The sequence below is a fragment of the Carya illinoinensis genome, chromosome 16 (assembly GCF_018687715.1).
Source record: "Carya illinoinensis cultivar Pawnee chromosome 16, C.illinoinensisPawnee_v1, whole genome shotgun sequence".
Lineage (NCBI taxonomy): Eukaryota > Viridiplantae > Streptophyta > Magnoliopsida > Fagales > Juglandaceae > Carya > Carya illinoinensis.
The window spans coordinates 2,674,537-2,701,540 of record NC_056767.1 but is presented as its reverse complement, the minus strand read 5'-3'; the positions used below and the strand labels follow the sequence as shown (position 1 = coordinate 2,701,540).

The 27,004-nt window shown below is 37.1% G+C and overlaps 3 protein-coding genes across 3 annotated transcripts; 2 read left to right on the top strand and 1 right to left on the bottom strand.

Moving 5' to 3' along the window:
* Nucleotides 1-4,606: 4,606 nt before the first annotated feature.
* LOC122299622 (protein FAR1-RELATED SEQUENCE 5-like) lies at nt 4,607-7,769 on the bottom strand. Its single transcript, XM_043110010.1, has 7 exons — nt 7,707-7,769; nt 7,492-7,629; nt 6,195-7,404; nt 5,131-6,152; nt 4,940-5,017; nt 4,754-4,819; nt 4,607-4,675 (listed from the first exon to the last, which is right to left on the bottom strand). Exons 1-7 carry the CDS (start codon nt 7,767-7,769, stop codon nt 4,607-4,609), a joined length of 2,646 nt encoding a protein of 881 aa, XP_042965944.1.
* Nucleotides 7,770-9,953: 2,184 nt separating this feature from the next.
* On the top strand, nt 9,954-12,323 carry LOC122299621 (wall-associated receptor kinase 2-like). The gene is made up of 2 exons (XM_043110009.1): nt 9,954-10,763; nt 12,306-12,323. The coding sequence occupies exons 1-2, from the start codon at nt 9,954-9,956 to the stop codon at nt 12,321-12,323; spliced, it is 828 nt and encodes a 275-aa protein (XP_042965943.1).
* Nucleotides 12,324-21,388: 9,065 nt separating this feature from the next.
* Nucleotides 21,389-25,507, top strand: LOC122299620. Its single transcript, XM_043110008.1, has one exon. It carries the CDS (start codon nt 21,389-21,391, stop codon nt 25,505-25,507), a length of 4,119 nt encoding a protein of 1,372 aa, XP_042965942.1.
* The last annotated feature ends 1,497 nt before the right edge of the window (nt 25,508-27,004 follow it).

The window sequence follows — 27,004 nt, the reverse complement described above, 5'->3', positions numbered from 1 at the left end:
CGGATTTGTCTCAACGCGAGGAACACCTTGGAGTTGTCAAAAATTGATTTTGAGCAACTTGAATTTTAAGGCAGCTCGAACCAGAGCTCTGATACCAATTGTTGTGCCTCCGGCCTGTCTGAAAATCACACAAAATAATTTTAAAGTAGTTCAGCAAATTGCTTACGTCCACTGGAGCCTCTTTTATAGAATTTGTACGAGATTTACAAAACACTCTACAAAATTCTATTTCTCTCTCTCACGTCCCTCTTTCTCTCTTCACCCACTGTATTTTTGCATCAGAGCTCTCTCCTATTTATAGGAGAAGAGCAACCCACCTGTTGCAGCTTCTTCTAACTTGGGAGAGGGTGGGTGGCCTAACAATGGTAGGTGGTGGTGGGTGAGCATGAGTTGGTGGCTGCAAACCCAAACTCATTTCACACTCACACTTGGGTTGATTTCAACATAATTGGTGGGCAAAATAACTACTTTCAGAGTAGCCGTGCCGTGTACTTTTGTTTTCCCAATCCCAGCAAGCACCACTGCTCCCAACAATTTCAATTTTCAAAGTACTCGAGCTCGAATCCTTAGGTAGGACACAACATAAATGGGTGGTGAAAAATGCGAAAATAAATAAGAGCAACACCCAGTAATTTTCAGCGAACTTCCATTTCCATAGCAATTTTCCTTGCAGTTTTTGACAAGTTTTCGTGTAGTTTTAGACAAGATTGCAGATCCACCATCCAATTTTTGCCGTCATTTCCATTTGAAGTAAAGTTAGCTAATATCTAACTAAAGACTGGGCTCCATGAAAAATGCAAATCAGTGATATAAAGATGCAAATGATCAGTGATATAAAGATGCTCTTTTCAACCCAAAGCAATTTTCTATCATTGGTTGCAAATCAGTGAATGAAAAGAGCATCTACGTTGCATTTTTCATTTTTCATTGTTGGCATCTCCGTTGTGCCCGTGATCTGGTAGATGTGCAAGACGGCCGTGACTCAGAGATCTGGTAGATGTGACGACGGCGACCGCAACAACAGGTTCGGTCCTCCCCACAACTGCAACCACAGACAGAATCCTTCACACGATGAGCTCTCTGGTTTCGCTGTCCAAAAAGGAATCCTTTGATTTCTTCCCTCCTTTTTTTCTCCTTTTGATTTTTTTTTTCTAAAAATAAATGAAAAAGTCTACTTGCAGTCGGGGAGCTGCAGTCGGCGTGCAAAAGGTGCTGAGGTGGCGTTAATGAAAACGGGGCCGTTTTAATTTTGCTCGTTTCCCACCTTTTTTTTCTGACCTTTTACCTTCTGAAGACCTGAAGCTCCCTCTCCATCCTTTTGTCTCCTTCCTTCCCCTAAGCTCCCTCTCCAACCAGCCCCTTCCATTGAAGCTCCCTCTCCATTGAAGCTCCCTCAAGTTTCGAAAGTCCAACGAAGCCGAAGCCCCTTCATTCGTCCGTCCCCTTCCTTCCCGATGTTTCGATTTTAGAAGAACCTCGAAGACCCGAAGCCCATTCCTTCCTCCTTGAAGTGTTTCTGTCCATCGAAGACTCTTTTCTTCTCCTTCTTTGTGATTCGAAGATCATCCCTCTCTGTTTTTCTGTCCCTAGATCCCCTTCCATTTCCCTTCATCCCCAGATTTCCATTGTTTCGAGAATGCGATTTCCCTGCCCCGAATCCCTTCCATTTCCCATTCCCTAACCCTAACCCTAACCCACCCTAACCCACACGTTTCCGTAACCCTAACCCTAACCCACCCTAACCTACACGTTTCCGTAACCCTAACCCTCAACCCAAATCCGTAACCCTAACCCAGGCCTTTTCCCCTCAGCCCGAATCCGTAACCCTAGCCCAGCCCTTTTCCCCTCAACCCGAATCCGTAACCCTTGCCCAGCCCTTTTCCCCTGAACCCGAATCCGTAACCCTAACCCAGCCCTTTTCTCCTCAGCCCGAAGCTCTAATCCTAGAATATGGCCATCAAGGAAGAAGGAAGAGTGTCGCCCTTGTCCAGTCCAGAAGGAAGGCAAGTATTCTATTTTTTTCATGCGTTATTTTGTTAGTCTGTTAATTTGTCATTGTTATACTTTTCCAGTCTCTAATTATGTCGGGAAAGATAATGTTCTTATTTATAGACAAGTACATTGACTTCAGCTTGGTTACTGTTTTCTTGCATCAATTTGATCCCAAAATGTAATGAGGAAGTATGGATGGACTACTAAAGTTACATAAGGTAGTTGAAAACATATGCTTAGGATCAGTTTCAGCAGAGGAACCTTATCAATGTTTTTTAGGTCTGTTAAGAATGTACTTGGGCTGTTTAATTCCTTAATTTGCATATGGTTACTGTTTTCTTGCCTCAATTTTACTGAAAATGTAATAAGGAAGTACATTTGGGATCGATGGACACCTAAAGTGACATAAAGTAGTTCAAAACAGAGCTTAGGATCAGTTTTAGCAGAGGAACCTTATCAACATTTTTTAGGTATTTTAAGAATGTACTTGGGCTATTTGGTTTGATTGTTTTGATTGTTATGTAACTAATAATGTTCTTATTTATAGTAGTATATATACAACTATACTATATACTATATATATAGTAGTATATATACTACTATACTATAGTATATACTATATATACTAATAATGTACTTGGGCTGTTAGTTACATAAATAAACAAATATATATACTAGTTGGTTGTCATTGTTTTTAAGATAAATAGTGATTTAACATAGTAACATATTTGTTACAGTCATATTTAACGTAGAAAGACATCCATATGCAGCTATTATTCTAAAAAAGCTTTAAGTGTGAATCTGTAATTACAAGTAAACTTGGGTCTTTGATTATTCAACTATGTAGATGATTTAAGTGTTGTAAATGGGAATTCATGAAGGATACTTTGCTAAAATTGTATTGCTTGATTGACCATTTATTTCTACTACACTTCTTCAGCATGATGAAGTAGTGGGAAAACAACATAGATGTATGGTTTATGTGTGTCTTTTGATGTGTTTGTTTCCATTGTGATTATGGTTAATGCTAGAATCTCTACTACATCATCACTGTCTTCTTCATCCTGGTGCAAACGTACTTTGCCTCCTCCCTTGTGCTTCTGTGAGGTTGAAGCAATATTGAGATACTCAAAAACTAAAGCTAATCCTGGACGACCCTTCTTAGGGTGTCCCAAGTACAACACAAAGGTAATTACAAGAATTTAATTTGTACTACAGCCAAGTTTACATTGCCATCATATTAACAAAGCTCTAACTCTTTTTATGTATCTGTGTGCAAATATCAGGGATTACCATACTGTAAATTCTTCAAGTGGGCAGACTTTAATGAATTCACTGCAGATCTAGAAGAAAGAAAAAATAAACTGTTAAGGAAGGAGGAAGAGCTTGAGAAGAGAGTCAGCGATGTCGAAAAAATTCAAAATGAGCTCCGTAAGATATTGGATGACATCGAGAAGCGAGAGATGGTGCTATCCGAGCGAAATGAGGAGCTCCAACAAATGGAGTTGATGCTACTCGAGAGAGAATCTGTCCTAAGCCGTTCACGCACACTACCCCGGGTGTATTGGGGTTTTGTACTTGTCTTTTGTTGTTATTTATTGACCTGGTAGTGGTTTATGTTAGTTGAATTTGTAGTTTAATTGTTATAAGTTATTTAGTTGTGTTGTTTGTATAATTTAGTGTTGTGATTAGTTAGAGAACTTGTTTCTACTGTTTGTTCTTTTCTTGGTAGTGGTTTATGTGCTAATTATGAACTGTTTTAAGTGTTGTAACTGGCTTTATTTATTGCCATAAGTATAGTCTAGTGTTGTAAATATCTGGATATCTAATTTCTTTATTAGTTCCTTTAATTTATAGGGACTGAATTGTTATTATTTGTTTAAGTGGCCCAGGCACTGCAGTTTCAAGTGTAATGTCCCAGGATGTGGTTTAAGTGTTGAAACCAGTTTTTATAAACAATTAAAAAAATCCTCCTGTTTCCTATCAAGTCCTCGTGCGTCTCCTGAACATGTGCATTGACTACCCTTTCAAACTGGTTGCATATATATGCTCGATCCCTGTAAGACCCGAAGCGAGTAAGAGTCCACCTACGTGCATTTACATAACAACAAGAGACCTGTCCTACTTCAAATTACGAAAACTTTCATCCGATAACCACCTGTCCATAATCAAATTACAACAGCTTTCACCACCTGAAAAGGGCACAATATCTATACATAAACAAGAGTCCACCTGTCCTGTACAAAGTTTATAACCACAAATAAAAAGAAAGAACCAATAAATTCTCCACCAACTTCCCATAAATCCTGCCAAGACTAGTCGAACACTTAAGGCATTTCAAAACTTTTTTCACCAATTAGTTATTTACACAAAATTCCTGCAACCACCAATTCCACAGGATATGTCTTTAACTTTCTACCAAATCTGTACAAAGTTTGTTCCAGCCCCCTGAGAATCTTTACACAAAATAATCCACTTACCACCAATTAATGTAGAAATGGATATAACCACCAATACAATTCTTTCCACAAAATTAACTACAACCCCCAATTAATACAAAATTTGTACAGATTTCCACCAAAATCATTACAAACTCCTTCAATTAACCACCATATCATTTCTGCACTTCTGATCCATCCAATCCTTCTAGTACAGGTTGTGATCCATCCAACCCAAACAGTACCTGTTAAATATGACAATATAAAATATTTAGGCTAACATCAACATAACGTATAAAATATCAAAAGTTTAGAAATATTACACTTTCTTGACTCCCAGCCATATTTTGATTTCCGCTAATGTCAAAGGTTGAGCTGACTCGAATAGTCTAGTACAAAATGTAAACACAAAAGTATGGCAAATAGTCTCCAAATGAATTGACCCATTAGTGGTTAATGTTAATATGTAAAACTCCTCCTTTTTACTTAAGAAAGATATGTATGTATACCTGCATGTTTCCATCTATCTCTACTGGCCCAAATAAATTCCTACATGTGTCCTGGGCTGGCATATATCCTCCATCTCTCTGATATACACAAAACAAGAGAAAAATCGATCTAGTCACATTATTTGCATAAATAAATCAATTCAAATAATAACTGAATATTAAAAATAATTTTTATATTTCAGAATTCATACCTCTTTACGTTTGCCCAATAAATTTGCTTTCTTCGTCTTCGCTTTTCCTTTCCGGATGTGTTGCTCCATCCTGGATGCTCTCCTCAGGGATGGGGGTCTGCCTTTTCCTCGCACAACTTGTGGATTGAGAACTTGCTTCGAACTACCAACGATGGTTGTCTCCTCCCCTATTTTGGTCATTGAAGGGGGTTCTTGGTTGTCGCCATATAACTCAATCATTGCATTTAACTTTTTTGTTGCATCTTCAGTATGCTCTTTTGAACCCGCTGCACGAGTAATCATCTGATAACAAATATTCAATAAAGTTGAATATCTGTTAGTATCTTCTCGCTGATGCCCTGAGTCATATGTACTGTGGATTAAAGTGTATCTCCGTTTGATGTCTTTCCTCCATCGATCTAAAATGTACCTCGCTGGTAAAGATTTTATCCCATTACATTTGAATATGGACAAGACATGCCTACATAGTATCCCCCTCATCTGAAATAACCCACACGAACACTTAACTTCGCAGTTTTCCTCATTAAAGTCCACATAATATGTAATATTTTTACAGAACTCCTCAACACGAACTTCATCTTCTACCAAATATGTCTTCTTCACACCATCCCGTCTAAGTAGATATGGATCCATATCAAGCACACTCATAACTTGTTGCTGAACTTCTCTAAATTTGGCATTCGTGTACAACTCTTGGAATCTCTTCTCTATAGGAGATCTAGATATGCATGGAATTGTAACGCTAAAGGAGTGGAAGTCCGCGCTGATTTCATTCTCGATTTTCTTTCTCAATGCATTGTCATATTGGTCGACGAACTCCTTCAAGTTTGTCTTCGCATGAACATACCCATCGAAAAATGCATTCATGCTCTTGCTCCGTTGTGTGGTACTCATGCCAGCCCAAAAATACTCCTTCAGGAAGACCGGTACCCAATACGTGCGCTCAGAGTACAAACTTTGCAACCAGCCATTCTCTTGCAACGTGTATGTGCTAATTAACTGCTCCCAGGATTTCTCAAATTCTTCAATATTTTGAGTGTCATACACACATTTCATTAGCTGACTTTTCAGGCCACTTTTGTAGGCACGATGAGAGCCTAGCTTCTCAGGGACTTTCTTAAGTATATGCCACAAGCAAAATCTATGCCGAGTTTTTGGAAATACAACAGCGATTGCATTCTTCATTGCTCTGTCCTGGTCAGTAATAATAGCTGGCGAGGATAATCCATCCATACACTGCAGCCAAGTCTGGAATAACCAAATAAAAGTGTCTGTGTCCTCACTGGAAATTAACCCTGCCCCCAATAGAATCGACTGTCCATGATGATTTACACCAACAAATGGTGCGAAGGGCATCCCGTACCTATTCGTCAAGTACGTAGTGTCAAATGTTACCACATCACCAAAATCTTGATATGCTGCCCTACTGCGTGGATCTGCCCAGAATACATTCCTTAACCTCCCATCATCATCTAAATCCATCAAGTAAAAGAATTCAGGATTCTTGTACTGCATCCGAGAGAAATAGTCTCGTAGCGCTCCAGCACCACCTGATCCAAGTCGCAGATGTCTTGCCTTATCTATGTAGTTGCGACAATCTTTTTCCAAAAATGGCAGGTTCTCAAACCCTCCCGCGCCAACAACAAGAGACCCGAAGCTCTTGTTCATTCGGATGCCAGCTAGGTCATTAGTATCTAGCACTCTTTTTACAGCCTCACTTACTTCACGATTACAACGGAAGAAGCGCGATTTCTGTGGGCTCAGTCCGTGATTGTGTGTATTATTAACTGTGGTCAACTTCATCTTTTCATCAACTTTTAAGGCATTAATCCTTGCCTTACAGTCAGTCTTAGCTGTAGGCCGTGGTTTGCCCATGTTCGTCGTTTTATTCCAAGCCTTTCCCCCACGAGCACAACCAAGAGTGACATATCTGACACTCCCTTTGTCATCCCTCTCACTCCTTTGTGTCATGGATCCAAATCCACATCTTTTAGCATATAACTTATAATAGCTATTTAATTCCTCTAAAGAATTAAACTCCATCCCTGTTCTTGGCTCCTCAATCATATCACCACATCCCAGCTCGTCTACCTGGGGTGACCCGGCATTGCCATCGCTTGTTTCCCATGAATCTGGCCTATCCTCTTCACCTTGAGACTGAACTCTAGATGACGAACAGGGCGCTGCACTTTCACTAGGTGTATCCCCTTTACCAAATTTTTCGGCCGATCCGGAGCTTGTAGCCATGAGAGGATTCGGACGACCCAACCCATGCTGAAAAGGGTAACCATCATTCTGTTGAAAACAAAAGCAATTAAAATTTATTAAAAGGAGGGGGGGGGGGGGGGGGGGGAAACAAACTTCAATCATCACCATCTGAATGTTGGCTTGAAGTTGGTGTGCATTTGGATATGGCATAATAGCCGGTGACCATGCAGGTGGGGCTCCATAGTAACCGTGCATGTAAATTGGAAAGTTTGGAGCAGTGGTTGGGATGGCCTAACATAAAAAGACCGGTACATAATTAGCAACCATGCTATTGACGTAACAAATTCTATAAAAATCATATAACATACCTTGGTCAAGGGATCTACACTGAATGGTGTTGAGAGAGATGGGTTTTCATCCCCTATTCCCATGCTATCAAATAAAAATTCTGATCACTGAAAAGTCAATACAAGAAAGTCTTTAAAGTCAAGGAGCAAATCAAAAGCAAATAACTTGGATAAAGTGTAATAAGCAGATTTCCGCTAAAGTGTATCATAGATATGTCTTCCAGTTCATATTAATCAAGGAGCAAAAAAACAAATAACTTGGAGAAATAATAACATATAATTCAACCATTTCATGGAAATAAGCAAATAACCTCTTGTAATTCAAGGAATATGCCCCATCAACGAAAAGATAAAACAAATGCATTCAAAAGCATTTGAACTTATGAAGAGATAAAACAAAGCATTCAAAAGCATACTCTGGCCCAACACCACCACCTATAATGTTCTCATTGAAATAATATTATTAGTTTAGAAGGACTGTTATTATTATAATATATTTGAAGAATTGTTATTATTATAAAAATAATAACAAATATATTTGAAGAATTGTTATTATTATTATTAAAAACTTTAGTACAAATATATTTGAAAGACTGTTATTATTATTATTATAAAGATAATAACAACTATATTTGAAGGACTATAAACCAAAACAATTCGCAAAACAAATAAACATATGATGCGTGGTCAATTTCTCATCATAATATCTTTGCCTTTCAACTGAGACCAAGCATAGTGCTATAATCTCATCATATTATCTGTTAGTAAAAAATAAATGTTTAGACACAGAGATTTTGTTGGCATTACACAAAATGTAGAGATTATAGCTTCACAGGTCTGTGTCTGCATGCATGCATCCCCTATTTCACGATCACGGACACCTCAACCAAATGGAGACTCGAGACTCCCGCTCCATCAAACAGAGCTTAACGCAAATCATAAAAGTTTTTTAACAATAAATCAAACAGACCTTAAGGCAACTTCGGTTTTTAACAAAGCTTGATACAGAGCTTAAGGCAACTTAAAGGTTTTCCACAAAGCTTCAAACGTTTGAAGCTTACGGCAACTTCCAAATTTTTAACAATGCTTCAAACGTTTGAAGCTCAAGCAAACTTCCAGGTTTTTAACGAACAGAGCTTCAAAAATTTGAAGCTTAGGGTAACTTCCAACTTCTTAACAAAGCTAAACACGTTTAAACCTGAAGGCAACTTCTAGCTTTTTCACACCGCTTCAAAAAGAGGTCTTTTAGCATGGACTATAACCCACCTTGGGCTGTCCGAATGCAATCTCAGTAACAATGGGAGTAAGATGCACAGATCCAACAAAATTATAAAAATGCTAAAATTTGAGTTTTCAGTGTTTTGGCAGGCGTGCGTATGAAGCACGAAGACCCACATCCCATACAGATTCATATCTCCCCCATTAATCTAAATCAAAAATATACACACGCTACAGAAGACCCACACGCAGAAGAAGCACGAAGGGATTACCAAGTTTCTTTTTACAAACGACAATGCCAAAGGAAAAGAGATGGTGATCAATCCTTGCTCTTGAATCTTCGAGGTTGTACTTATTCCACGGCTCTGGCGCTTGGGTTCAGTCCCTTGTGGTGCGTGCTTCTTTCAACATTTTAAACCAGATGAAACCCAAAAAAAATTCAGGCCACTTTTGTACAAAACAAAAACCTGCTCAGAATCAGCTGCATGAACCAAAAGGTTCGGAATCAGCTGGATGAAGGAGACCCGAATCGGCAGCATGAAGGAGACGCCCCGAATGCATGAAGAATACGCCCCGAACAAGCTGCAAATCCAAGCCGAAACCTGCTCAGACTTCCATTTTCGCTTGCCCAAGCTTGAAGCTTGTAGAACACGCCAACCAAAATCTTTTGGTGATCACAGTTTTCTGCATTTGAACTTTTCTGCCATTTTTTTTTTTTTTTTAACGGCTGATGCCACGTCAGCTGACTGCATCCCGTTTGCAGCTCCCCGACTGCCTGTAGAAGAATTGAAAATAAATATCAGATGGCGTGGTATATGCCAGATCAGACGATGCCGCGGGGATTACCCACAGGCAGTTGTCTATAGAAGAACTGAACTTTGGAGTTGTGGGGTAGCTCCGTAAAGCCACTAGTTCTATTAAAACTTCAGCGTCTATCTGTCCGGAGCGCTGCTTCTGCGAACAAAATAGACGAAAACTAGTTTCCTCCTAGAAGAGACGGAAGGGGTATGTGTTTCGCAAGGATGGTGCTCTTGCAAGTGATCATCAGAAATGGCAGCTTCTGTAGTAGTTCTAGCAGCAGCTCCAATAGCAAAGCCTAACTGCCCCGACCGGTGTGGAGATGTTAAAATTCCATATCCTTTTGGCACTCGTAAAGGGTGCTATCTCGATCCATTTTACTTCATCAACTGCACAGACGATAACTCCAACAAAACCCTCCAGCCAATTCATGGAAATGTCGTTGTTCGGAGCATTTCCCTCGATGGTCATTTTGAGTTCTCAGGGTACCCTGCCTCTGAATGTTACAAGAATGTGAATAGCATTTTTTACCGTATAACTACCTTCGATTCAATTTCTTACACCCAAAACGTTTTCGTGGCCGTTGGTTGTGACACTATTGCTTACCTTAATGGTACCAAGAACGGTAGAAACTTCTCCATGGGCTGCATGTCTGTTTGTCAAGACAGTAATGATGTGGTCAATGGGTCTTGTTTGGGAATTGGGTGTTGCCAGGTAGAGATTCCAAGAGGATTATGGGATTTTACCATCGAAGCAAGGAGCTTTTCTGGGCACAAAGAAGTATGGAAGTTCAATCCCTGCAGCAATGCTTTCATTGTTAAAAAAGATGCTTTCAATTTCTCCACCAAATATCTTCACGCTCTATACACGAACAATTCGAGCTTTCCGATGGTCGTTAATTGGGGGATCGGAATTGAAACGTGTAAAATTGCTCGCTCAAAGTCGGACTTCCCATGCCGAGGGAATAGCAAATGTTATGATGATTTCGTCGACTATAATGGATACCGTTGCAGGTGCAATCCCGGTTACGTTGGAAACCAAACCTCCCCAATGGTTGCCAAGGTACGTTTAATTCAGATTAAAGCCTCCTTTCGTTATACAAATCACCTCATTTTATCTGATTATTTTAATTTTTTTAAATTTTATATAAAATATAATAAATAATTTATTTTTTTAAAATTTTAAAATAAAAATTATATTAAAAATTATATTCTTACAATATTTTATGTAATTTTCATCTCATCTAATATGTATAACCAAATAAAACTTTAATGATTTTTGTTAGGATTGGAGCCAATTTGGACTTTTGGTGAAGATTTTAAAGCCAAAAAATTGACGACACCATGGTTTTGGTTTTGTAAATACTTTGCATATAAAAAGCAGTCAAAAAGATTTTCAAGACATTTTGTAGAATTTCCACCAAGCAATGGAGAAAAGATTTACTTCTTTCTACCAAAAATATATTTTCCTCATTTTATGTGTCACTAACACTGCCTAAATGCTTCCTTAATTTTCTGAACCGCCCTAATTTGAATGTCAGTTTTAAGTTGTATTTAGGTGGTGAGATATTCTCAAGTATTCTATAAATAGTAGTGAAAAAATAATAATAAAATAATAATAAAATATTAAATAGTAATAAATAGTAGTTAAAAATATGTAAAAAAATAATAATAAAATAATAAATAATAATAATTAAGTATTTGATAATAGTACCCAAACTAAGCCTTGAAATCATCTAAATAGCTGTCAGGGTCATGAAAAGTTTCAACCTCGCAAAAACCAGGGAATGTGGAATAGAAGGGTATCATTTAAAAGGAAAAAAGTTAGGGGCAACTGAATGCTTAGCTGTGCTGGAGTCAAGTAAAGTCCAGGATGGTATGCAGCAGCATCTTGGCCCGGCCTCTTGTTTCCTGACCAGCAGCTTCAAATGCCCAATCTGGTACACGGATCATGTCCACCAGAACCTATCCATCCTCTTTATATAATTTGCCTAGTCTTATGTAAGGGCGCAACAAACATACGCAACATACAAAGAACTGAACTACGAACTAGACTCTATATCAACTGCAGGCATGGCATGTTGGTTTAATAGATTGAACTGAACTTAGTAACCGTGTGTGTTCATATCAATATTAACCAGTCATGCCAAATAGGCTACACTGCAATTGACTTCCTTGTAGGAGTTTAATAGAGGTTTCTAAAGAAATACCAGGTTTAGGCACATGATAATGGTTATACTTCATGCCATGTCATGCAGCCAGCCGTAGACCATACCAGGATCACTAGCCCAGTCGTGGGCCATGCACCACCATAACCCATCATGGGCCTTGCATGACACGGCCACCATGGGGCCATTTATCTATTTTATTATTTTTTATTTGTTTTATTTAATTACTTGTTTATTTATTATTTGATTTGCTTTATTTATTCATTTTAAGTTGCTAGGGATCTTTTGGGGGTTTCCAAATTGTAAACTCTATAAATAGAACTCTTAGTCATTTCATTAGGAATCTTTAGACATTTTGACAATTGTGTGGCCAGCCATAGTGCTTGGAGACGATCATTGGTGCTTTTGCATTTGGACTTTTTTGGTGAAATTTGTAGATCCCAAGAAGAGAATAATCACCTTGCAATTCATTGAATTGATGTGATTCATTTATCAATTTATAAGGTTTTCTTTATCTCGGTGTTTTGTGTGAATTGGAGTGAGTTGTTCATTGTGTTCTTGAAAGGTGCATGCGTGTTCTTCATATCCTTCCATATTCATCATATTTTTCCTGTTTTAATCTATTTTCCATACACCACATGCTTACCACCTTGTTTCCCATAGTCCCATATTCGGCCACCACATTGCCCATCCATTTTTCATTTTCGGCCAACACTTCCCAAAGCACCATTCATCCATTTTCCCTAACCCTAGCTACCCATCACTATCCATATAGGGAATTCCTAAATTTTAGGGTCCTTAATTACTTTTCCTTATCCATCTCCTTCATTTTTGGTGATTAGTCTTACTCACCAAGTTTGATCCCTAAATTCTAGGAGACATCCTAAAATTTCTCAATCACCTTATCCCTCCATCTGATCTTGCCATAACCGAACCCCTCATCCCCAAGATTCCCTCCTACAATCTAGCAACCCTTCTTCCATCCAAACCCTAGCCTTTTACATGCCCAAACCCCAGCCAAACTCCAAGGTGGCGCCAACCCTAGTGCATTCCCTCTAGCCGTGCGCCCCATCACTTGCTTTGGAGTCCCATCATTTCATTCATCCTTTTCACCACTACCATACATCAAACCAACCCTACACACTTAATCTCACCTCACCAAAATTGCCACCATTGCCATTGTTGCACAAGAACCAAGCAAGATGGATTAGGCAATCGGTCAATCTAAGGAGATCCAAGGCGAGGACAACCTTAGTGTTTGGGGACTTGACTGAGGTTTCCAACACTAAATTGGTGCTTTCATTGAGAGGAGATTCTTGTTTGGTGTTTTTGAGAAGTTTTCACTTCTCCAAGAAGTAAACGACGTGTTAACTCAACTCTTGTGAATTTGATTGGGAGGTCCACGGAGGACCTCGACGTTATTTATTTTTTATTGGTTGTGAAATTGATTATTGAAGTTTGGAGGTTGAGGAGGAGGTTGGAATAGTGCTACTTGAAGGGGTCGGCCACCCTTGAAGGTTGTGCAAGAGGGGTTGTCCATCCACAAAGGTAGGCAACTCAATGTTGGACTTTTGAGGCCTATTATAATGTCCAAAGAGAGTCCAAGTTGCTGTCCAAGCACCACCAAACAGAAATTTTCAGTTTACAAGTCAGTTTGCAAGTTGTTCAAAGGGTTAGTTTGCAAGCACCATGTCCGGGAGCAATCTAGGAGCCGAATGGAATAAGAGTTCCAACCGGGAACGTATAGAGATTCTCGAAAGGCATACTTCCAAAGTCATGGCCATTCTTAGCGAGGTCAACACTACAATGGCCGAACTAAGGATGGCTTTGAATGCCACTACTCGTGAAAGTGAGGAAAATAGGAAAGCCATGGATACCATGAGGAGAGAAACACACGAGAGCATAGAAAGATTAGAGAAAAGACTTGTTGAAGGCCAAGGGCAATGCTATGAGACTAATGGACAAAGGCAAGATGCTTTTGTCGATGGTGTAGAGACAAGTGTGACCGAGTCTATGCATGAGCCACCTAGAGTTGAAATGAGAAGAGGCAGTCAAATTGAGAATGACCATATTGCAGTGGAAAGATGGATCCAAGATGGCAACCACTATAGAAGTCCAAGTATAAGAGAGAGGTGTCAAGAGGTGAGATATGAAAAGCCAAGACATGATGATGACTTTGAGGCCGAGTATGAGCATGAGGAAGAGAGGCCTTTGGGCCATGACAACTAATTTGAGAGAAGACACAATTACCATGAGAGAGATAGAAGACATCATGATAGAAGAAATGGTGATAATTACCACAAAGATAGAGGAGGAAACCGGGCTTATGACCGAGGACCTAAGAGGCCAAAGGTGGACTTCCCTAAGTTCAATGGGGGAGATCCATATAAGTGGCTTGATAAGGTAGACAATTATTTTCATACTTATGAGGTGCCAAGATTTGAGAGGGTGTCTACGGCATGTTTCTACCTAGAAGGCAAAACAAGTAAGTGGTGGAGATGACTAAGAGACCAATATGCCAAGGAGAGACGAAGATTGGGATAGACGGCATTTGAGAAGGAGTTTCTCCTTCAATTTGGACCATCCCCGACCATTAACCATCATGGTCAACTTGCCAAGTTGAAACAAGATGGCAAGGTGAAGGCATATGCAGAGGAGTTCCGGCAACTTCAAACACTTGTTAGAGGTTGGTCCGAGAAGGCCCTTGTTGGGACATTCATTGATGGATTGAAGTCTTGGATAGCCAAGGAAATCAAATTGAAGCAGCCCACCAAAATCCAAGAGGTCATGAGGATGGCCAAGATATGGGAGGAGAGTTCCTCCTATGATAGGCGCCAATCCAAGGATGTGGGGAGCAAATTCACTACATCATTGCAAACCAAAAATCCTTGGAAAGATAGAGATGTTGATGAGGGGACTTCCAAGCCTAAGTTGAATGAGATGAAGAAGTTGTCAAGAGAGGAAGTTTAAGAGAGAATCAAGAAGAGTTTATGTTTCAAGTGTGGAGAGAAGTGGAGTAGAGAGCACACATGCAAGTCGGCCAAAGCATATGTGCTACTTGAGGATGATAAGCATGATGAGTCTTCCAACCATGAGTTGGAGAATGAAGACGCCGAACCTAGTGAGGATAGTGGAGATGCCGAGATCTCACTCAATGCCATGTCGAGAGTCCAACAACCCACTTCCATGAGGGTTATGGCATGGATTGGGAAGATTGAGGTATCCTTATTGATGGATAGTGGGTCTACCCACAACTTCATCAATGCCAATGTTGTGGCCAAGGTAGGGGTTGAAGCCTAGTACAATTGAACCTTTTGAAGTGAAGGTTGCAAATGGAGACAAGCTCAAGTGTGAAGCACTTGTAAGAGAGGTCAAGATGAATGTGCAAGGGGTGAGAATAGTGGCGGATTTGCATGTCCTAGCACTTGTAGAACTTGATGCGGTACTAGGCAACATTTGACTTAAGAGCGTTGGGAAAGTGATTCATGATTATGACAAGATGACCATGGAATTTAAGCTTGGATCTAAGAAGAGGGTTTGGAAGGCATTGCCAACCAAGGAACTAAAATCTTGTGAGGGCATGATCTTTGAGAAATTGTGTAGAGGTGGAGCTCATTGCTTTGCCGTGATATTGGCCAAGGAAGATTTGGCTTTTGAGGTGACAAAGGGGGAAGATGAGAGCAGCCAAGATGAGATATCTTTGTTGCCCGTGGAACTTCAGAAGGTCTTAAAATGTTCTTTTTCTAACCCACGAGTTTATCTTTAAGCTTGGTTTGAATAGTAAGATGAGATAATCTATGAATAAGTGAAATTGTTTGTTAATAGTAATGAAACGATTTGAATTATGATATTTTATAGAGTTTTGAAAAGTGAGTGAAAAAAAGTTGAATAAGAATATTATAAAATTAAAATTTTTGTTATAATATAATTTCTCAATTTTATTTTTCTCATAGAATTTGAAAAAAGTCGAATTATTTTTTATATTTTATTTAAAAGTTTAGGAAATTTATAATGATTTGATAAAAAAGTTAAAAATTTGAAATTAAAAAATATTTATATTTATAATGTATGTATATTAAGATGAGATGAGATAAAAAATGTTTATACCTTGTCATCTTCTTATTTTATAAGGGCCAATTTGGATTCTCAACTCACTTCAATTCATCTTATTTAATTATTACAATTTTTCAAATTTCAATATAAAATATAATAAATAATTTAACTTTTTCAAATTTTAAAATAATAATAATATTTTATTCAACTTTCAATCTTCATTTTAAGTAAATTCAAATCAATTCAACATTTAAATAATAGAAATTTTCCTACTAATTAACAACTTGTATACAATTATGCAATAAAATAATATTATTTTAAATATTATTTTGACTTTTATTTTTGATTTGATGTATTTAAATATAATAAAAAATATTATTATATTTAAAATTATTTATAAATTATAAATAAGTTGTTAGCATGTCACCATCCTTAAATAATTGATCAATTAGTAGACACCTCACACCGCAAATCTCATACAAAACAATTCATCATTTCACTATCTCTTCTCTACTTTCCTCAATCTCACGGACCCCTCTCCTTCAAGCTCTCTCTCCCTTCAAACTCTCTATCATCACATCGTAACTTTTATTTTATCTTATCTTATCTTATCATTTTTTATTAAATTATTTCTCTAGTCAAGTTATCTCTCTCATCTATTTTCCTCTCAATTTTTTTTTAATTTTTTATTTTCTCCTTGTCAACCCCCCCCCCCTCTCTCTCTCTCATCATTTGACTCACTCTCGTCATTTTCATCCATCATTTCATTCTTTCTCATCTAATCGCTCTTCTCTCTCTCTTATCAAGCTCTCTCTCCTCAAACCTCTCTTTCATTTTTATTAATAAAAAAGGAAAGAAAAAAATAAAAAGGAAATCAACGTAAGATGTGGGGTTGTAGAAAGAAAATAATAGCGGATGAGAATAAGGCCTTGTTTGTTTAGCCAAAACTAAAAATCTCATCTCATTTCATCTCAACTCATCATTACACTTTTTTTAAATTCCAATACAAAATATAATAAATAATCTAACTTTTTCAAATCCCAATATAAAATTAATATTCAAAAATTATATTATAATAATATTTTATTTATTACTATTTAAAACATCTCATCTCATCTCATCTCATCTTATGTAACCAAGCAGGGCCTAATAGTTTATCGGGAATACATCTTTACTTTTTCTAAAGTTTATTCCCAAACATCACGTGAATCGTTTTCGTCCCCTCTACTTTTGCCTCGGGATGTGAAATCACTTTCGTCAGACGCTACCCTTCATGTTTTCACCGGCCACGTTTCTCCCGTGTTATAGTACTGTTTTGTCATTTTTTTTAATTATATATCAGCTAAGTGGTAAACGAATTGTATATTTGGCAGAGTATCATTATTCATTTTCCGTAGTTGTTGTTCGATCTTATCCCGTTCGGACAGGCAGAGATAGGGGACAAGCTTTTATGAAGGGACGGTGCCAGCGGGTACTGCTGTTGTAAATTTGTAATTCTTATTTTTATTATTTTTTTAAAAATATTTTTTTTACATTCTTTTTCAATAAAAAATTTAAAAAATATATAACTTTATTAATAATCACTTATTTAATTATTAAGTAAAAGAATATTAAAATACTCAAAATATAACTTTCAACAACAAAATTAAGGAGGTTAATAATACATAAAATATTTAATTAAATGAGTAAAAGGTAAAGTTAAATTTAAGATTTGTTATGATATTATATAAAATTATTACTTATTAAAAAAAATTAATTATTTATATTTATTAACGTAGTACTATATTTTAAAATGTTACTTTACTAGCCTATGAATCTATTCTTATTAGACATAGTTTAGATAATGAGATGAAATAATTTATGAATAGTAGTAAAATAATTAGTAAATAATAATGAAGTGATTTGAATTGTGATATTTTATGAATTTTTAGAAAGTAAGAGAGAAAAAATTGAATAAACATATATAATAATATTAAAATATTGTTATAATATAATTTCTTAATATTATTTTTATTTTAAGATTTGAAAAAAGTTGAATTGTTTTTTATATTTTATTTGAAATTTTAAGAAATTTTTAATAATTAAATAAAAAAAGTTAAAATTTTAAAATTAAAAAATATTTATATTTATAATATTTAAATATTAAAATAAGATAAAATTAAGGATTTTCATTATCTAAACCAAGCCTAAATGCATGCCTTTCTTATGATAAGTAGACCATGAAAGCAAGGAATCCACCATGAGTAATTAACACCTTTTAAGATATCTAGTATCTACAGGATGGGCAATGCTACACACAGAATTCTCATCCAACGCGTATTTTTTTTTTATGCTTTTTTATTTATTAAAATATATTTTAAAAAAATTACAAAATTATTAAAAATACTTTTCTAGGTTAGGTTTAGCTAATAAAATCATCAAAACTCATGTCATCTTATCATTATAATTTTTATAAATTTTCACATAAAATACTATAAACAATTCAACATTTTCCAAATTATAAAATAATAATAATATTAAAAAATATATTATAACAATATTTTATTCAACTTTTAATTTTTAACTTTCATCTAAAATCATCTCATCTCATCATCCAAGTTCTATCTTAATCTTTAAGTAAAAATAAATAAACAGAATTATACAGCGGATGTTAGATACATGGTATATGCTAAATGAATGGCGGTTTAAAAAAAGTGTATGGGTGTAAAAATAAATTGAAAAATCGGCCCGGACTGGATTAGATAAGTTGTTTCAATCCGGTTTTCGACTAATTCCGTCGGAAATTAGTTCATTCATTTTAAAAATAGGTCAAATCCTGTTCGGAATTGGTTTTACGTTTTCCAATACTGGACCGAACCGGTTCACATATTATATATATTTTATTAATTTTTAATGTTATATATAATATATTTTATATATATTATATATAATTTTTTTATATATAATTATGTATGAAATAATATGTTATAATTTATAATATAATATTTTAATTTTAAATATGAATATTTATTTAATCATATGTTTTAAATATAAAATATATATATTAAATATATTTTATTACCTAATAAATTGCCAACATATTTCTTTTAAATACTAATATATTTAATATATTAAAATTAGAAAACGAATTGAAATCGATAAAACTGGATATAATAACCAATACATAATTAATTTTTAAAAATATAAAACTAATACATAGCTATTCAATCATAAATTTTACCTAAAATCAAATTGGACTGAACTGATTACACTCAAAAAGTGAAGTTGCACTGAGAAAAAAATAATGTCGTAGTTCTAGAGTACTTGTGGGGTAGCTCTGTAACGTCGCAGCTGCCGCTATCCGGGAGAAGGACATGAATTATTTTATTTTAGTTTTTGTAATCGAGGACAACAATTATTTCAATCATTTAGTTGTTTTAGTTGAATAATAAATTGAGATGAAATAAATTGAGATAAAAATAAAAATTAAATAAAATATTATTAAAATATTAATTTTTAATATTATTATTTTAAAATTTAAAAAAGTTGAATTATTTATTATATTTTATATAAAAATTTATAAAAGATATAATGATGATATGAGATAAGTTGAAAGACTCTCTTAAGCTCGAATGTTGAGATGAGATGAGTTGAGATAAATTCTCATGCTCGATTTGGATTAAGATAGTCTTTTAACTCATCTCATCTTATTATTATAATATTTATAAATTTTTACATAATTAGTAAAAGATGTTATGTGCTTGAGGCATGTATGCCTAGTTTGTTGTTTAAAATATATGGATAGTAACGTAGAATATCACTGTCATAAAACTAAAGAATTAAAGTAACGAAACTTGGTTTTGCGTGGAGTCTCCTCTCCGGTCTAGACTCTAGTCGAACCCAGAGGTGGTGAAGGAAGTGAGTCTCTTGTTGAGACCACCTGAGGCCGATCGGAAAGGAATAGAGGGCTAAGAATGGAAGGTTTAGAGGATATGTGGGGGCACCTTAGCCTCACGGAGGAAGAGGAAGTGATTATTGAGGTTGATAACGGTAGCGAAATAGAGATCCAACGGAAGGGTGAGAGGAGTCTGATCGGAAAGGTATGCTCTGAGCGCTATGTGGGGAAAGAGGTTATTGGAAATACGATGGCTAGGATTTGGAGGATCAGTAAAAGAGCTGTGTTTCAAGAAGTTGAGAGAAACATCTTCGTGATAACCTTTGCCACACACGCAGATAAGGAAAGAGTCCTCGAAGGCAAACCGTGGCTGTTTGACAATGTATTGTTTATTCTAGTGCCTTATGATGGGGTCATGCAACCAGGGAGGATCGCTTTTGACTATGAAACGTTTTGGATACAGATTCACAACCTGCCTCTAGGTTGTATGTCGATGGAATGGGGGAAACGGATTGGTGACTCAGTAGGGAGATGCATGGAAGTTGACGTGGAGAGTGACGGAGTAGGGTGGGGGAAATGCCTGAGAGTGAAGGTAGCTATGCCTTTGCGCAAAGCCATTGCAAAAGGAAGGTTCATTAATGTCCAGGGAGAGAAACTTTGGATTAATTTTCGCTATGAGAAGTTACCAAAGATATGCTTCACATGTGGATGGATTACACATGGGGAGGATGGATGCGCGACAAAAAAGGATGATAACGGGAGTGAAGGTCCCAAAGGAATGCAGTTTGGGTCATGGCTTCGAGCTGAGAATTCTGGTCTGCGGCGATGGTCCTCTTTGAGCAATGGTCATTCCGGCAAAAGAGAGTGGAAGAAGGGCCCTGATATGGGAAGTGACGACGGGGATAGGGAGGCAGAGGTCTCCGGAAGCAACATGTCACGTAGGTGGCAGGGACAAGGTTCTGTCAAAGGGCAATACAGACAATGTGCACCCTCTGTAACTGAATTTGAGGCTGCACCAGAAAAGATAATGGATATAGCAGGGGGAGTGGGACAGGTATTAACGGAACAAAAGGAATGCCACGCGGGGGAATCTGACAGTGGGGACCAGGAGTGTGTGATGGAGACTCCTCTACAGATGCAACAGAAACAAAAGCATGACGGGGCAACCACAGCAAATGGGCCAGGAGAACCTGGAGAACCTGAGTCTGAAGGTGGGCCTGGTGCATCCGAGAGACTGATACATGAGGATGGTTTGGAAGGACAGAGGAATGAAACTGATGAGAGGACTATAGGTGTGCAAATACCTGGATCCTTTGAAGGCATGCATGAAGTAGAAGTGGTGGAGGCTACGACACTTTCTCTGTGTTTGAAGGAAAAGGGAGTGGGTGGTAGGTGAAAACGTAGAGCTCGGGTCCAGCTTGGAGACTTCCCTGTTACAAGAAGTTTATCTAGCAACAAGAGAAAGGGGGAGGTGAGTGAAGAAACCACATGCTTCCTGATTAAAGCTAGGAAAGTAGTAAATGGTGACATACAAGAAAATACGGCTCAATCACAAAAAGTGGTGGAGGCTGCTAGTCAGCCCCACCAAGTGTTATGAAAACACTGAGCTGGAATTCCCGTGGGCTTGGGAACCCACGTGGAATTCGAAACCTTCGTGACCTGGTCAGGAAGGAAGATCCCGACATCTTGTTCATTCAGGAAACTAGACTAAGAGTTTCTGAAATGGACAGGTGTAAGCGTAGTTTGGGTTTGGAAAATTGTCTAGCAGTGAGTTGTGAGGGAAGAAGGGGGGGACTGGCTTTATTTTGGAAGTTAGAAGTGGACTTAACCATTTTACAATATTCGAAAAACCATATACATGCTATAATTGCTGAAGAAGAACAAGAGAGTAGAAGGTGGTTTTTAACAGGTATCTATGGCTTCCCTGAGGTGGCTAGCAGACACTTGACATGGACCCTTATGCGATCACTGAAAAATGTTGACAACTTGGGGTGGTTATTAATTGGTGACTTTAATGAAATTATACACCAAGCTGAGAAGTGGGGGGGAGTGGACAGACCAGAATGGCAAATGAAGAACTTCAGAGATGCCATAGATGATTGTGGTATCAAGGACTTGGGGTACCAAGGCTGCCCATACACGTGGTCCAATAGAAGAGGGGAATCTGAGTGCATAAGTGCTCGACTGGACAGGGCCCTAGCTAATGAGGTTTGGTGCTTAAACAACCCTTTGGCAAGTGTGATACATGGTTCAGTAGCCTATTCTGACCATACCCCTTTGTGGGTGGACACGACTGGATATCAAACAAGTAGGAGGGGGCACAGACCTTTCAGATTTGAATCAATGTGGTCAGGAGAGGAAGGTTGCTCTAAACTAATCAAGGAAGCATGGAGGGAAAGGAGTAAAGGAGATGGGATAAAGACTTTGATGCAATGGACTCAAATGGTGGGGGAGAAACTGAAGGTATGGAACAAAAAAAGCTTCGGTAATGTAAAAGTCAAACTTGCAGAGGCAAAAGAAAATCTAAGTCAGTTACAAAAAAAGGATCCTGTAGGCTTGAACTCTCAAGAAAATATGAGTGCCAGAGAAGAAGTGAATAAATGGTTAGGAAGGGAGGAGGAAATGTGGCATCAGAGATCCAAGGCTTTGTGGATCCAGGCAGGGGACCAAAATTCAAGATACTTCCACTCTAAAGCCTCACATAGGAAAAAGAAGAACACCATAAAGAGGCTACAAGATGAGCAAAACCAGTGGAAAGAAGGAAGAGATATGGAAGAGTTAGTGGTTAACTACTTTCAACAGCTGTTCAGTAGTTCAGAGGAGAGGGACCATACTGAATCTGCTGCTAGGGTGGAGAGCAAAGTCACATCTCGAATGAATGAAGAATTGAAGAAACCATTTACTGCAGCAGAAGTCAACTTGGCCCTTTCTCAAATGCATCCAACAAAGGCCCCTGGTCCCGATGGTATGCCCCCTCTCTTTTATCAAAAATACTGGAGTACAATAGGCTCTTCAGTGTCTGAGGCAGTGCTAGAGTCTTTAAATACTGGTGTGTTCCCTAAAGAGTTAAACCATTCTTTCATTTGTTTAATTCCTAAAAAACAGAATCCCACTAAAGTAGTTGATTTTAGACCTATTAGCTTATGTAATGTTCTTTATAAGCTCATGTCCAAAGCTATAGCAAATAGGTTGAAAGCTTTACTCCCTATGCTAATATCTGCCTCTCAGTCAGCATTTGTACCAGGTAGGTTAATTACTGATAATGTGTTAGTGGCCTATGAAATTGTTCATTTTCTAAGACACAGAAGAGGGGGAAAGAAAGGCTACATGTCCATCAAATTAGACATGAGTAAAGCCTACGATCGAGTTGAGTGGGATTTTCTGGAAAGAATCATGGTTCAGATGGGGTTTGAGACCAGGTGGATTAACTTAATTATGTACTGTGTGACCTCAGTTTTTTTTTCTGTCATGTTGAATGGTGTACCAACAGGTTGTATTAAACCTACTCGTGGGTTGAGACAAGGGGACCCTTTGTCCCCTTACCTCTTTCTCCTATGCACTGAGGGTTTAGTCAGTATGTTGAAGCAAGCAGCTTTGAATTCAATGATACCTGGTATACGAATATGCAGAGGGGCTCCAACCATAAATCACTTACTCTTTGCTGATGACAGTGTTATCTTCTGTAAAGCTGATGTCCAAACAAATCTAGAGCTACAAAGAATCCTTAAGAGGTATGAACTGGCATCTGGGCAGAAATTGAATATGGATAAGACAAGTATGGTTTTCAGCAGCAATGTAAGTTCTCCCATGCAAGAGGAAATAAGGAACATGTGGGGGGGAAGTGCTATTCAACAGTATGAAAAATACTTGGGTTTGCCTCCAATGATAAGTAGGAAGAAAGCCAATGCTTTCTCGGATATCAAGTCAAGAGTATGGAAGAAACTGCAATGTTGGAAAGAAAAACAACTGTCTCAAGGAGGAAAGGAAATCCTACTGAAGGCAGTAGCTTTGGCTATTCCTACCTATGCTATGAGTTGCTTCAAATTGCCAGATTGCCTGTTTAGAGAACTTGAAAGCTTGATGGCCAGATTCTGGTGGGGTAGAACAGAAAACAACAAAAGAATTCATTGGGTGAGCTGGAAGAATTTGTGCAAATCCAAGTATCAAGGGGGGCTGGGTTTTAAAGAACTAAAGCTGTTTAACACAGCCCTTCTGGCTAAACAAGGTTGGAGGTTGGTCACACAATCTAAATCCTTGTTGTACCAAGTGTTTAAAGCAAAATATTTCCCGAAAGGGGAGTTCTTAGACTCAAAGCTGGGGCATAACCCTTCCTATGCATGGAGAGGGATTTGGGAGACTAGAGTTTTCTTAAAGCAGGGTTGTCAAAAGAGGGTAGGGGATGGAAAAAATATCAGAATTTGGCATGATTATTGGATCCCAGGACACAGAAATGTGTTACATGATCATTCAGTTGAAGAGAGCCAGGACAGGAAAAATGAGACAGTGGATACTCTGATCAATGGGGAAACCAGATGGTGGGATATTTCAAAAGTTCGAGCTCTATTCAATCCAATTATAGCAGAGAAGATACTAAAAATAGTAATATGTCCAGAGGGCTATGAAGACAGATGGATGTGGTCTGAAGAGAGAAGTGGGGAGTTTAGTGTTCGTAGTGCTTATAAGCTGTTACAAAAAGGCTTGTATGATGCAGTAGGGCAGAGTTCAAACAGTAGCAGCTTGAATAGTCTGTGGAAAGCAATCTGGAAGATGAAGTTGCCTTTGAAAATAAGGATTTTTGCATGGAAATTATGCAAGGACTGCTTACCAACAGGATTGAACTTAATTAAGAGACATGTTGATATAGATCCTAAGTGTTGTTTATGTGCTGAACAGAATGAGGACTTGAGCCATGCAATTGTTTACTGTCCCCAGCTGATAGAGTTTTGGAAAGGCCAGCTTCCAAAACTGTTTGATATACAGAAACCTATTCTTTTCATTGACCTAATCAACCATGTGCATAACAAAGGGACTACTGAGGAGTTGCAGTTTTTCTGCCTGATAGCATGGAGCTTCTGGTATAGGAGAAACAGGAAGATACATGATTTGGTTGTTCTTCCTATTAAACAAGTTGTGGACCATGCCCTCTCAGTTCAGTCTAGTTTTGTGTCCTGCTCTCAACAGAAAAACCCTGACCATATCAAACTAAATGGTCTATGGAGTCCCCCTCCCGAGGGGTTTCTGAAACTCAATGTCGATGGAGCTTTATTTTTTGATCAAAAGAAAGCAGGAATTGGGGCAGTGCTTCGGGATGGAAGGGGTGAAGTAATACTTGCGGCTAGCAAGATGGAATGCTATATAGAAGAACCAGAAACCATTGAGCTAGTGGCAATCTTAAGGGGGCTTCAGTTATGCATACAATCAGGGATATCAAAGTTGGTGGTGGAGTCAGATTGTAAGCTGCTAGTGGAAATACTGCAACAAGAACCTCAACAGGATGCCTCACAGTTAGGAAATTTAACCTCTGAAGTCAAAAGATTAATGTCTCTTTTTGAAATTTGTCTATGTAAACATGTGAGTCGTGTAGGCAACAGGGCTGCTCATAAGCTAGCTAGAATGGCTTGGAATGTGGATGACTTGGTTGTATGGGGGGAATCTGTACCAGAACCTATCGCCCATGTTATTTGGGTGGATAAGGTTTCTTGTAATCCTTGATGCAATATAGTAAAGCCATTTACCATAAAAAAAAAAAAAAAAAAAAAAAAAAAAAAAAAAAAAAACTAAAGTATTATGCAGAGGCTTGACACAATTAAAAGATGATCAGATCAACGAGCTAAAATATTACTCCCTTCAAACTGGAAAGGCATCTTGGATCAGCTGTGTGTGCCACATGATCAATTGCTACAGATCAAGTATTACGTTCTTGTCTTAAATTTTTATGAGTTTTGTTATGTATAAATAAAATCGCGTACTAATTTACGTATCAATACTAATTCATTCATATTCAAAATTTAAATTAGTACTATTTTAAATAAAATCTACTTTTTGACTAATCATATTAGATTGATGTACATATTAATACGCAGTTATACTTATAACTAGATTTTTCCAACTTTTATTATTATTGATGGATGATTATAGTTTGAAAAAAGTGATTCAATTATTGACCTCTTGTTGGTATAAATCAACACCAAACGGGGAAAAGACTTTTGAAACATTATAGAAATCAAGATTTTCTAAAGCAATGTGTGATCTCATACCTACCTACATTTATCATATATTAGTCAATAAGAGATATTAATACAACTATAGAGCTAGGTCGGGAGAAATATTGATGCCATGCATAATAGTGTTTATTTGTAGAAGATACAACTATAGAGCTAGGTCGGGACATAGAATTTAAATATTTAAAAATATTAAAACAATGCATTTATAAAAAGTAAAAAAGTAAATAAAAAATAAAAATCATTGTCGGGACTCCTATGTGTGGCTGTAGAGCCACTCTTTATCATTATCAACTTAGGTGTCACCGATTGAGGGTCTGAAATAAATATAATGTTATATGTCTATAATCAAACTATCTTGGTTGGATCACTCCACGGACCAATTTTAAATGCGAGAATAAAGTTAATCTATTCTTAAGTTTAGTGTGTAGAGAACATATTAACTACATCATTTATATAATTTAAATTTTAAAATTTATCTTTTAAATTAAATTATACTAACATTTTATTAGATGTGCTGAATGACACCAGTCGAAAATGTGATTTTTCTGAAAATAATGAAAGTATTTTTGTACTAATTGTCTTTTTCGCATTGACTCTTCAATGACTGAATAATTAAAAATCATTGCCGACCAGGGGATATTTTTTGCTCTTTCTAAAGTTTGTAATTATGGACCGGATCATGGCTTTCATCATTTCTACTTTTGCCTTAGGGATGTGAAATATTCTCTTTCGTCGGATCCTAGCCTTCACGTTTTCCGCATACTAGGTTTGAAATTAAAATTTTATTATAATATAATTTCTCAATTTTATTTTTTTTTTAAATTTAAAAAAAGTTAAAGTATTTTTTATATTTTATTTAGAAATTTAGAAAATTTATAATAATTAGATAAAACAATTAAATATTTGAAATTAAAAAATATTTATATTTATAATATATACATATGAGATGAGATAAAAAAATATTTATACCTTGTCATCTTCTTAT

Bases quoted from the DNA above. Each gene is read 5' to 3' on its own strand.
- LOC122299622 (XM_043110010.1), bottom strand. From the start codon at position 7,769: ATGGGAATAGGGGATGAAAACCCATCTCTCTCAACACCATTCAGTGTA. The intron at 7,630-7,706 runs GTATGTTATATG...TTTTTATGTTAG, and splicing joins GTGTAGATCCCTTGACCAAG to GCCATCCCAACCACTGCTCC. The intron at 7,405-7,491 runs GTTTGTTTCCCC...TACCCTTTTCAG, and splicing joins TTCAGATGGTGATGATTGAA to CATGGGTTGGGTCGTCCGAA.
- LOC122299621 (XM_043110009.1), top strand. From the start codon at position 9,954: ATGGCAGCTTCTGTAGTAGTTCTAGCAGCAGCTCCAATAGCAAAGCCT.
- LOC122299620 (XM_043110008.1), top strand. From the start codon at position 21,389: ATGAAAACACTGAGCTGGAATTCCCGTGGGCTTGGGAACCCACGTGGA.